Source organism: Protopterus annectens, chromosome 7.part1, assembly GCF_019279795.1.
Source record: "Protopterus annectens isolate FY-2018-M chromosome 7.part1, PAN1.0, whole genome shotgun sequence".
NCBI lineage: Eukaryota > Metazoa > Chordata > Ceratodontiformes > Protopteridae > Protopterus > Protopterus annectens.
This window is the reverse complement of record NC_056740.1, coordinates 246,085,447-246,098,884: the sequence shown is the minus strand read 5'-3', so window position 1 is coordinate 246,098,884 and position 13,438 is coordinate 246,085,447. Positions and strand designations below refer to the sequence as shown.

Here is a 13,438-nt window from a genome sequence, read left to right as displayed (position 1 = left end):
AGAAAATATCCCAATTCATAAAGGAGCTAAACAGGGCTGTCCCCTCTTTCCTTTACTATTTATTATCCTAATGGAACCTCTCACCAACTATATAAGAATGAACCCAAATATTAAGGGACTTAATTTGAACTCAGAGATAACTTCTAAAGTACAACTCTTTGCTGATGATCTTATTCTAACACTGAGGGAACAAATAAAACTATACATGCTGTATTTGATTTTATGAACTGATAAAAAAAACAGGTTTCATTTTTAATGATAATAAAACAAAAATACTTCCCATCACCTCTAATACTAATTATTGGAATCAGAAGTATACTAGATGTTTAGTTAATGCAGAGGGTTTAAAATATTTAGGCATCATATTAACAAACAATATAACAGATATAATAACAAATTACTCTAACTGCATCTCCTCTTTCAATAATTTAATTAATAAATGGAAACTTTTTTTCACAATGGAAGAAAAACTTTCAATTATCAAAATGATCATTCTACCTAAAATTCTTTACATAAGTCAATCTACTTCGTTAACTCCCCCCCAAAAAATAATTAAATAATTCAACACAAAGATTTTGAAATTTTTATGGCAACCAAACAAACCTAGAATATCTATCACAAATCATATGAGGGATTGGTCTTTAGGAGGTATAAGCCTTCCAGACTTAGAATTATACTCTATTTCATCAGTAATTAAGACTTTCCTACTGCTGTTAAATGAGAATTATTCAGCAAAATGGAAGAAATTTCAAGAAGTCCTTTGCTTTAACACTGAGAGAACCAATACCAGTAAACTCTTAATTATAAAAAAACCCATTTATATGGATATTGAAAAAATTATTTTTCTCTAAATACACTTCACAGTAATACATCTCATTATATGAAGCTCTTATTAAAAGATTTTTGAAATTACATATACAAAAACACAATGTACAAATATTGGATATTCATTTTGTTCCCTATTGCATTCACAAAAGACGTTATTGTTACTTCCAATTTGACTAATATTCTCCCATTAAAGGAAAAAAACTAAATTTTTGGTTCCAATTTTTATAAGATCATTTAAATGACACTAGAACATCTAATTATAAATTTTGAATTAAACAGTTTTGATTGGTTACAACTTCAATCTCTTAGAGCTTTTTTAACAAAATTAATTTCCACAAAATTCAAGATCTCCAATTCCTAAATTAATGACATTTTCACCTCTTTTATTCAACAAAACATGACTATTAAATGTAAACCATCAATAATAATTAATATAGAAACAAAAAATATTCCTGATAGTTACTGGACTTGCTTCGTCACAACCAATATGATTCCTATTGAATTAGACAAAAGAATAATTCTGGAATCATCCAAACCAACTACCTCATCATCAAGATGGAGAATATATGCTTGGAAATTTATGAATAGAGCTGTTTTCACACCACATAAATTAGAATTGATTACCAAAGATAGGGTATTGTGCTGGAAATGTAAATCAGATTCTAAACCTTAATGGTCACACATATTCTATGATTGTGTAGTCTTAAAAACATTTTGGGAAAAAAAATCAACAATCTTCTTCAAGCATTTTTTACAGATAGATTTGTCTTGACCAAATATTTGGTTTTATTCAAAAATCCAATCCCTTCTTGTATTAGAAAAATCAAATATCCTCATTTATGGCCTGTGTTAACAGCAGCTAGGAAAACAATAACTAAAAATGGGAAATCTGAACACATACCTTCATTTGCAGAATTCAAAAATATTCTTACTGAAGTCTGTTGTTTAGAAATTTTGACTAAGTCAAGAACTATTAGAACAGCCTATTCATGTACTATGTGGTCCAGTCTAGAGAATATTCTAAACAAAGATCTCTATTTTGTTTAGTGTAACATTATGTTTTTCTTTTCTTTTTTATGATATATTATAATAATATATTATTTAGACACTATGTATATACTTTGTTTCCTTTTACTATTATGTTTTCTTGTTTTAACTAATAATCAATTTCTTCTTTGAATATATGTAAACAACTTGTATTGTTACGAAACATAAAAATTATTTTGAAAGATAAGAGAAAAAAGATATCTATTTACAGCTCTTAATTTAAGCAGACATTTTATATTCTCTGCATCATTTAACCCTGGCCAAAATCGTACATTTAAACAAAGCTGCCAAAGCAATTCTGCTTTCTCCAGTAAAAGGGGCCAAGCACCTACACGTTCTGACATAATTAATGTTTCTAAAACAACAAATTTGAAAATATGCCCAGGACTAGCAATAATATGTCTTGCTAAAGCATTTGTTTCTTCCCCTAGACGAATGTCACTAAGGTGCTCACTCATTCTGTTTTTTAATTTGCGTTCAGATTTCCTATGTAGAAACATGAACAATGGGAACAAATAACACAATACACTATCTTACTAGTATTACAATTAGGTCTACCCTTATGCTCCCCTTATATTTATTAACGAATATCTCACTAGTTTTAAGAATATAGTGACAAAATACACACAAACCACATTTATGCATACAACCTATTTTACAAGTAGGCACAATGTGTTCAAAGGCTGACTTTAATTTTTGTCCTTTTTTATAGACAAAAATGGGGGAAGCACCCAAATGGTCCCTTAAGGTGTTCTCTCCACAAAATTTCCCAATTCTTATAAAGAATGTTCCTAATCATATAGCTATCACTGCTAAATGTAGTAAGGAAAGCATGAGACATTTTTTTATTATTGTTATTATTACTCATTGTTTCATCATTACCATTTATAGCAGGAATATTAACATTATTACTGACCATTGATGAAACAGAAGAAACTGCCTCAGTCATATCAGTAGTGACCATCCTATTATGCTTATCACCCAAAATGGATCTAAAATACCCCCTAGCTCTTTTTTCAATAACTTCCTCACTTAGTCCATTAACCATCGAGTCAGGGTACCCTCTATGCAAGAACATATTTTTCATTTTGTCAACCTCATTTAAAAATATATAGAATGCATCTTTTTTTCTCTTTAGTGGAATTATATTTAGCCTTACAATGTTACTATTGTGTATAACACTGTTACATTCCTTTTATGAATGAAAAGAAAAAAGGGGGGATGTTCCTTTTACTATGCCTTTTTTACTATGCTTGGTTTTGTCAGGCTATTTCATGAAATAAGGGCGACTTCTAAATTTTAGCTGTGACTGGTTTAAGAGTATTTAAGAAGCCTAATGGCAGTTTGTTCATTTATCTAATGAAGTTCCTTTTTATGTCAGTGGAATGAAAGCACTTATCTTTTTGGATTATTTTAAACTGCTGCATTGCTTTTTTATGTACTGCATTTGGCTGAAGCAGTTTTTAGCTGTACTACGTGGAATTAAAAGCATTTTGGAGTGTGGAAGCCTTCTTTTACCCTGCTTTTTGGATTATTAGGGCTATAGGAATCCCCCTTGGAATATTAAACATTCTTCTGCATTTTGATTTTTCTTTATTCTAAACCATGATAGTGTCTGACAGCTGCTTATTTGAAGGAATAATTATTTTGCTCAATAATGAGCCCTCCTCTTCTGCAAAATAAAATGCAGTATTTAAATTCTGCAAAAACACCTTTAAGTCAGTTTCTCTAACAATCTTTCCAATATGTTGGCTCAATGCTGCCCACTTTTTTGCCTCCACTGTACCAGAGAAAAGGCAAGGGAGATGTGTCGATCCCTCCCTAACTCAGGGAAGGAAAGCAGCGCTACAGAGGCATAAATGACCCCCTTTGTCTAGTCTTTAAATACTTATTTTTAATATACAAACATATCTAAATTCCACTTTATAAGAACAAAACATTTCACAGAGTACCATTATTTATTTTTTTACTTTTTATTTTACATTTGTTAACTGGGCTAGTCTAACTGGATTTATTTCCATTTTCAGTAGAGGCCCGGGAAGAAAAGCTCCAGTAGTAGCAAACAGAAATTAAAATCATTATTATTACATAGGAAATGAAAGGATTTCAATAAAAATACAAGTAATAATAAAATAGGTATCTACACTAGAAAAGTGACATATAGTATAAGAGAAATTATTCTACAGTATGATATATGAGGAATTTCAGTACATCAACAGGACAGAATACACAGAGTACGTTGATTTGAGTTCACCAGTTACAGTCCTGCTTCCAAGGGGTAATCAGTAAAGTTTTGGTAAATAAAGTGGGGAAAGGAGATATACATAGTGAAAGCAGATTAGTCAGGGTTGCTACATGGGCATAACCAATGTGTTTTGAGGTGTCTTTTGAGGTTTTGTTTAAAGAGAGGCAAGGAAGAAAGTAAAGTTAGTTAAATTGGTAGTAGGTTCCAGTTTTTTCCAGCTGTGTTAGAAAATGGAATCTCCAGCCAAGTTGTTAGACTTGCTTATGCTAGCTAGATGTTTACTAGAAGAGTGTAGTAAATTTAAATTTTTGTAGGGGATTATGAGATTGGAGAGTATAGGAGTGCTGTTAGGTTGGTAAAATATCTTGTGGGCAATGGTGAGTTGGGAGAATATCAGATGGTTTTGAAGTTCAAGCCAGCCTAGCTGCAGTAGATTCAGACAGTGATGAGTTATAAAGGGATTGCCAGTGGCAAATCTGGCGATGTTATTATAGGAATTAGCTAGTTTGATAATATTATTTTTCTTTAGGTTGGGTGCCCATAGGGGTAGGGGTTTGAATGAGACTGTCTCGATCAAACCCCACCTTAAAGGGAGAAGTCTTCGCCAAGTTATTTTCTCCCTCATACCCCCTCCATCTTTTACGACTGTTCGTATTGATCCCATGGATATGTTATTTTAGACCACCTTTATCTACACCTTTCTATCGGTTGATTAGGTCAATTTCCCGCACTAGTCTTTTGTATATTTTTACATTTACATTTATGGACCATATTGGTTCCCCTTCGTTAGACTTTTAGGTATATTTATTTCTAGATTACATAGTTGATAGTATTTTTTAGACATTGTTGCCTTTATTGGGTTCATGTAACAGCTCCTGTACTTCTGTGTATTTGCATTATTATACAGGAGCATGACTTTTCATTTATAAGATCTTTATGTCTGTTTAAGGAATTATTTTTCCTTCCAGTACTTATTATGAACTAGAAAGACAAGTAATGTGTTATATGAATATTTCTATTTATACAACAAAGGTTTGTTCTTCACAAATATTGTAAGTGTTGTGTATTGTGAGCCAATTATGTAATAGAAATGTTTTGTGCATAGTACTTAGGTTGGTATATGTTTTTTGTAATATATCCTATCGGATATATTAGGTTTGTATATTCTACTTTATGTAGTGAAGTGTATATAATTTCTGCACTTTTTTGGTAATTCACTTACGCTTAATATATACGTTCTGCTCTATGATCAGTATGTTTATACCATACTTGGGCTTGAGTGTATAGTTATATTTTTTAGTATCACATCAGTCATGTTAGACCTAATATTTTAATTTGTGCAATGATATATTTTTTGCTTTGCCCTGGTACTTAGCCTACGCAGGTTTCATCCTGCGCATAGAGAGTGACGTATTTCGATTCTTTTTTGATCTCATGGATGTACGCTGAGATGTTTTGTATTACCGGATTCACTGATTGGTGAGATTTTTAAAATTTGTATTTACCAAGTTCTATGATAGGTGGATTTTACTTGATGATATATATTTAAATTGCTTCATAATGGTTATTTGTATGTCTGATGAAGCGGTGGGGCACACCGCGAAAGCGCTTACTTCTATAATAAATGTGCATCTTTGGTTTTAGTAAAGTTCGATGGTTTGTTCGTTGAATTTCTGGAGTTCAAGGATTGTGCTACATACACTATTGAAGAGCAGTTGTACTTATTTTCAAGAGATTCAAGCTCCTTTCGTGTTGGGATTTGTGTTTTGTCATATTCTTCTGGGACCATCGCTTTGGTGTTTTTTCATATATATATATATATATATATATATATATATATATACACACACATATATATATACACACACACACGCATATGGGTGAGGCGTACAAAAGAGTAGAGATTAAATGGGAGTGAGCAGTCTTGGTTCTGGCTGTTGGAGTTAGGAAAGGTTTGATTCTATATAAGGAGCCTATTTTTCTGTTGACTGTTTTTATGGTGTTGTTTATATGGCTATCAAAATTAAGGTTATTGTCAATAGTAATTCCTACCAATTTAGTGGTAGAGTTGGGGGATATAAGAGTGTCATTACTGGAACTGACTGAGAAATTTATGGGGGAGGACTTACTGGTGGGTGTAAAGAGTAGGAGCTTAGTTTTTTTTAGCATTGAGAAGGAGACAGTGTTTCGAGAACCATGTTTCTACTATGTTAAATACCTTCTGAGTTAGAGAATGTATTTCTGATGGGGAGTTTGCTGAGCATATTAGCGTAGAATCATCTGCATATTGAATACAGGTGACTTGAGGAATTGCTACATGGAGGTCATTGATAAATAGTGATAAAAGAAGAGGTCCTAGAATAGAGCCCTAAGGGACTCCAAGGGTGACTGGCAGGAGGGATGACATATTATTTTCCCAGAGAACTGCCTGTTGCCTATTGCTGAGGTAGGACCTGAACCATTGAATAGCCTGAGAGCAGGGCATGGTTTACAGTGTCAAAAGCTTTTGAGAGGTCAATAAAGAGTGCAGATGAGAGGTTGTTTTTATTGCGATTTCTACTGATGGCATCTGTAAAGGATAATAGGGTAGTTGTGGTACTATGTGATGACCTAAAGCCATGCTGGCAGTTAGCTATTATGTTATGTTGAGATAAATGGTTTAATAGTTGACAGTGAAGGCATTTCTCCTTAATTTTTGCTAAGGGTGATAAAAAAGCTATCAGCCGGTAGAGTAATCAGTGAGTTACCACATTTCTGAAGGGGGATAATATGGGAGATTTTCCAGATGTCTGGAATGGTTCCCTCCTTGATGGTTCTATTCATGAGGATGGATATAGGATAGGCAACTACTTTGGCTGCTTGTTGCAGGTATTCAGACGGTAGCTGGTCAGCAGAAAGAGTACAAGGCTTAAGTTTTTGGATGAATTTGTAGATGAGAGTGGTAGAGATGGGTTGCAGATGGAATGTTGGTAGAGTGCAAGGTATGGTGGTAGGAGAGTTATCTGGGGTTAGTTGGCTGTCTAGCGATTGTATGGTCTCTGTGAAGAAAGTATTGAAGGCATTTGCAGTTTGATGGGGGTTATTTAGATCGGCCCCTAGTGGGGTAGGTGTACGAGCGTGCCCTGGGAGATGGAGTTTATTGATACTAGACCAGAACTTCTGAAGATTATTTTGGTGAGTTTGCTGTAGTTTACAGTAGTAGTTCTTTTGTCTGTAAGTATTGCCTTTTTTGTACTATTTCTCAACTGCCTAAAATTTTGTTGCTCAGAGATATTTTTGGTAGCTCTCCACTTAGCCCAAGACCTGTTCCTAAGAAAAATGTTCTATCTGGTTTCTTTAGAAAGCCAGGGGGCTGGGGTTAGGACTTAATTCTGATAGACCATTTAGGTGCATGCTTAGCAAGGATCGCTAAGAATTTAGAGTTAAGATACTTAACAGCCTCTTCAAGTGGGAGAGTTTGTAGAGGGTCTCAGTCACAGGCACCAAGTTCATTTTGGAATAATACTGGGTTAAAGTGTTTGTTGGTACATGCAATCCTATACGTGGGGGGGGTTGAAACATCATTTTTTTGCCTTATAATGTAGGTCAAAGTATGATCACTAACATCGTCTGGCAGAGTTCCTACCTTATAAGATTGTTGCTGTCTATTTATAAGTATCCAATCTAAGGTGCTCTCTTTTTTGTTTGGTTTGTTGATTCTGGTTGTGGAGGTGATTGTTTGACTAAAGCCATGAAGGTTGATATGGGAGGTAGGATTATCAGCGTTGACACCTTTCCAGTCCGTATTAAAATCACTTAGTATTATTGTTTCTTGTAGGTAAGTTGAGGACACCCAGCTTAGAATATCCCCTATTGTACTGCTATTATTACCAGGAGGTAGATAGATACAGATGATATATAAAGATTTATTAGGGTTGATTTGAAATCTGGAGATAAGGACTTCTGCCTTACTATCCTGAGGTGGGTTGTATGGTAAGGAGGAGATCTGAATTCCTTCTTTGAAAAGAACTGCTACTCCCCCACTCTTACGTTTTATGTGGTCTTGCCTCAATATATTATATCCTTGGGGAATGATTTCATTGTCTTTAGTTCTTAATTTTAACCAAGTTTCTGTCAGGCAGAAGATGTCAAAGGAGTGAATATCTAGAAGGGCATGGAGATGGGCTACTTTGTTATTAATACTGCAGATATTAAGATGTCCTGTTAGGGAGTTTAGGGTGGGTAACTAGGGTAGCGGGATTGGTACGGCCAGGGTTAGGGTGGATGTCACCGTCTTTTAAGAAGGGATTATTTAGTTTTAATGCAGGGTTATATATATATAAAGCTAGTTTGATATTTCACTTTCTTTACTGTGAGTTTATTGTATTTAATGTGGGATAGTCTATGGTATTTAGCTAGCAGATAGCTGGGATTGGAAGTGATATTTATTTGACTATGGGAGAGTACAGGAGTGTGTATTGTTGTTAGTTTTGGAGAGTAGTTAAACTGGTAATAGTACAGTTTTTCAAAGGAGGTGTGGAGGTAGGCTGAGGTGAGGACAGTTGTAAGTATAGCTATGAGTATTAGCTTGGTTAGTTTAGTTTTGGTTGCTGTAGTCATATTGTTGAGATTGCTAATAAAAAAGTGTAAGGAGGTGGGTCTGAAATTAAGATAATAAGGCAGTATTGGATAAGGTAAGACCTGAGAGGGGGGGAACTAATACTTATTAGGTATGGGATATGGTAAATTACTCTAAGGAATGGCTAATTGTAACCGACAGGTAAAAGTAGGGGTGTGGCTAATTTATGTATACTGGTTGGTGTATAGGATTAGTAGGATGGGAGAGAGGGAGTGGTTAAGGAAGTATAAGTTTAGGACCACTGGGGATGGGTGGGAATTGGGGGTAAGGTAGGGGAGCGGAGTGAGCTCGCAGGGCGAACTGAGCGGTTAGAGCTACGTTGTGGTTGCCTATCAAGAGACTATCAGATTTGTATTGATATGCTGCAGGTATTTGTTAGTATTTTTATAAAAAATGCAAGGCGGGTCCTCTTCTCATTCTAGTTTTTAGAGGAAAAAAGGCACTTATTTGGAAGGCAGTTTCCTGTACTCAATACTGTGCTGAAAGTTACAAATTATATTACAATAGATTAACTAGCTGTAGGCCTCTTTGCCTTTATGTCAGAAGGGAGTAACCTCTTGTCACCTTTTTTGGGGAATTACTTATGTACTCTACTCAGACCAGCTTCTCTGGGAATTTGGTTCTAACAGCTGAGATTGGTGAAACCATAGGAGAGTTTATATCCTAGGTTCTGCTGAGTTATATTAGCCTATCTGTATGTCTTCCTATCTTCTTGCCACCTTTATTTGTTTTGGGGAGATGCTAAATTATTCAATTCAGACTAGGATCGCTGAAATTAGTTTTAACAGCTGAAATTTGAGGGACCATAGGAGCTTTTATGTCCAAGGTTCAGATGCCATCTAGTGGCCAAAGTACGGAACTACACTGATTCACCCTAGTTAGGAATTAAGGATGGATATAAAAATGAGGTGAAACGGCCTGGGGGAAGTTCTGCAGGTGTGCTGGCCCTTAACAATGGGTTTAAAAAAGACATTCACAGAGAAATACACCAAATCACTTAATTGTAGGGTATCACCTACACTGTGAGCTTGAAGGAAGCACATCTTGTTAGTCCAGGCTGCAGTTTGGGTTTTCCTTGGGTGCAGTTGGTTGGTCTTTTAAGTTTCTAGATATCAGGAGGGGAGACAGCCCGTATCACAGCAAAAAGGATTTCGGGGGACAGCAGACCACGCAGAGGATCGAGGGATTAGACTGTTTGCGCAGATAATATTTTCAAAACTGTGAAACAATCACACTTCTCAAATGCACTTAACAGATCTGATTCAGGAGCCTACTTTCACAATTCACATTTCCTTAAACATCTTAATTTTTACTCTGAAAGTTGAAAGACTAATGCAAAGAAAGTGTCTACATTCAGATAATGGCATCATCCCCCTTTCACCCCAGTTTTACACATAGGGTGAATGTGCCACATCAACAGTAACCATCATTGCAGCACTCTGCACTAAATATGGAGTCTAGTAAGCTTGGTCTGCTATGCTATCTTCAACTGACTGAACCTCAGAAATGAGCTTCTAAAGCAGAACCACCTCTAGTTTTGCCTGCAAAAAAGATGTGCTAATTGATTCTATTTTTTAGAATACTATTTCAATTTTCTAAATGCATTAATAAAAAAATTTATTCAGTCTGCCAACCTTTCATGGTGCAAGTAAATGGTCAACATGGCCTTAGCTGCTTCCATCATGTCATCATCTTGTTCCATAAAAACCAGAGAGATCCAGGCACAAGGATGCAGTAGCTGTTTTACTTGTGCAGTAGATTTAAGATGTCTTCTTAACAGTACCATCAATTGCGAAAGAAAAACACACGGATCGGCTAAAAAGGATAAAGAACAAAATACTATTTATGAAATTGGAGATGCAAATGAAGCAATAAAACTTCAACATGAATCTTTCAATTCTGAATGCATGACAGGGACTGACACTAAATAAGGAAAACATTTTACAGCCTCCTCCTCTGAGTTCAACATATAATTAAATGAGAAAAATGCCTTATAGTTCTCTTGAATCAATTAAAATCAAAGTGATCAGAAGTTTTTTTTTAATATTTTGTTAAAAAAATAAATATTCCATTTGTGTGGAAATACCACTGGACAGTTGGAGCAGATATTCAGAAATAACTACCAGTCAAAGTTTATTGGGTAAATGGCATCAACACAAAGGAATGCTTTGGTAATCTAACCATCATGCTCTATGATCACATGGCACAGACCCCACACACAATAGGAATCATTGTTTTTTTCCCCCTACCTGTTTATTTAGAATAGTACTGGGCATGAGGAGTAAATAAGTGACTTTATTATTTGTTTTTCTTCAAAATTTAGATACAGGAATGCACTGAGGCACATTAACCAGACTTTTGTCAGCCAACAAGGAAACCCTATAAAGAAAAGAATTTCTTCGGATCTACTAAACAGACACAACAATGTCTCAAGCTTCTTAAAGAATTAAGAAAAAAAAAAAAAGAAACTAAGCTGTACATAATTCATTTCAAAATAAACACAGGGCACAACATAAAAATGGGTGCATATGACTTTGCAAGTGGTTAGTGTTTACCCCTTTACTACTGATCATGTTCCAGAAGTACTTGCCCAGTTGCAAACCATTTTGACCACATTTGCTCCCAGAACATAAAGGTCTGTATCTCCAACATGATCTGACAAACTAAGATTTGAAGGAATGATGTTTGAAGACTCAACTATAAATCTTCTTAGATTGTGTTACTAGGTTCAAAGGCAATGGAATAACTGCACTGTGAAATTTAATTTGAAAAGATTTATATTTTATGTCTCTATTTATTCATTCATATACACGTTAACCAGATAGGTATATTGGTCCAAAGACCCTTTTCAGACACAGCCCATGACCAAAGACAAAAGAGAGAGAGTATTTTACAAAACAGCATCTATATTTATTAACTTTTTTTTTTTTTTTATTATGCATGTTGCCCTAGTCCTAACCTTTTTTTTTTAACAAGTCTCCAAGTCCTTTGATAAAAAAATAAGCTGGGCTTATATTTGTACAAGAAACTCTTCACCTGAATGGTCATTAATAATGAAGTTATTACAAACCATTTATTACAATAACGATGTGTTTAATATTTATACATTTTCAGGTAGTAACTGTGTATTCTTTGCAAATTTAGCAACCATTAATCTAGCTTGGTGTCATTTACTGTCTTTTTTCAATTTTTTTTAATTGGTCAGCTGTGGCCTTGCGAGAATTTAAGGGGGAACTGTGTGAATGCATTTTAAGACCATTTCAAGGCATGCAGATGAGACACAAGTCTTTTTATCAGATCTCAATAAAGTTGTTTTTAAGCTCCAATTAAGGTAGCCATGATATTCTTCATTCAGTATTTTACATTATACAGAGATGCAATCATCAGAGACATAATGACAATATTTAAAATAATCTGAGATATAAAACTGCAATTGTAGTAATAACACATGCATACAGAAATGGTAAAACCCGTTAGTGAAACGAGCTATGGGAAGAAAAAAAGGAGTAAATCAGTGAAAAAAAAAATGAGCAATGTCTGTAAATCAATGTCACAGACAGCCATACAGCATGGAAGCAAGAAGTAACGAGAGTGCAAAATCAGTAGCAGAGTAAATATGAAGAACTTAACCTCACGTAGTAAATGTGTTTCTATTTCAAAGCAAGAAATTTGTGGGCTACACATCTGGTCTGAGAAGGAAGGAAAGATTACTCAAATTTATAGTTATGTACTTACCATAATTGGCATCTGTGTTATCTGTAGTCACCATTCATCACGTTAGGGTCTTGGATCAAATATCGGATCCGAGCCGGCATACTCAAACAGCGTAGCTAAAGCTCCTCCCCTCCCATGATGCTCTGCTGCCCTCTAATCCCTCAGATCGAGTTTTCATATGAAACAAGACAGACCTAAACAACTACCAGCAATACAGGACCACCATAATCCAGCTAATCTCTCAGGAAGGGGGCTGGAGGGTGGGAATGTGATGAATGGTGACTACAGATAACACAGATGCCAAGTTATAGTAAGTACATAACTATAAATCTGATGTTATCTTAGTCATCATTCCTCAAGTTAGGGTCAGAGTCCCCAGCTACCTAAATCCTGGGAGGCCTCAAGGAAGGACATGCCAAAGAACCGTGGAGCCAAAGGAAGCCCTTCCTCTAGAAACCAAATCCAACTTATAGTGGGAGCTGAATGTGTGAGGAGAAGACCACATTGCTGCTGCAAAAATATCATCTAAGAATTAACGGTCTGCAAATGCAGTTGAGGTAGACACCGCCCTTGTAGAATAAGCCTTTACTGGTTTAGATAAGGGAACACCTTTTGAAGAATAAATGAAGGAAATACATTGTGAAATCCAGTGGGAGACAGTAACGTTTGAAATTCCTCTGCCCTTTCTGTTCATAGAAAAGGCAGCAAACAACTGGTCTGAATGTCTAAATTCCTTAGTCCTATGCAGATAGAAACGAAGGTGATGATGAACATCCAAGGTGCACAGAATGTATTCCCCTTTACCAGCATAGTTAGGGAAAACTACTGGAAGATGAATACATTGATTAAGATTAGCTGCTGAAGCCACCTTGGGCATAAAAGATGGATCTGGTTTCAGAGGCACTCTGTCCTTATGGAAAATTAAGAAGGGTGGCTTAATTGCAAGAGCTTGCAGCTAAGAGACTCTCTTTGCCAAAGTTACTGCC

The 13,438-nt window shown here is 35.3% G+C and overlaps 1 protein-coding gene across 1 annotated transcript in view; it reads right to left on the bottom strand.

The window, feature by feature from the left end:
• Positions 1–13,438, bottom strand: part of LINS1 (lines homolog 1) — a 578,944-nt gene that overhangs the window by 210,066 nt on the left and 355,440 nt on the right. Inside the window, exon 6 of the mRNA XM_044078688.1 lies at positions 10,373–10,553. Coding sequence (XP_043934623.1) covers positions 10,373–10,553 — 181 coding nt within the window. The remainder of the gene's footprint in view (positions 1–10,372; positions 10,554–13,438) is intronic.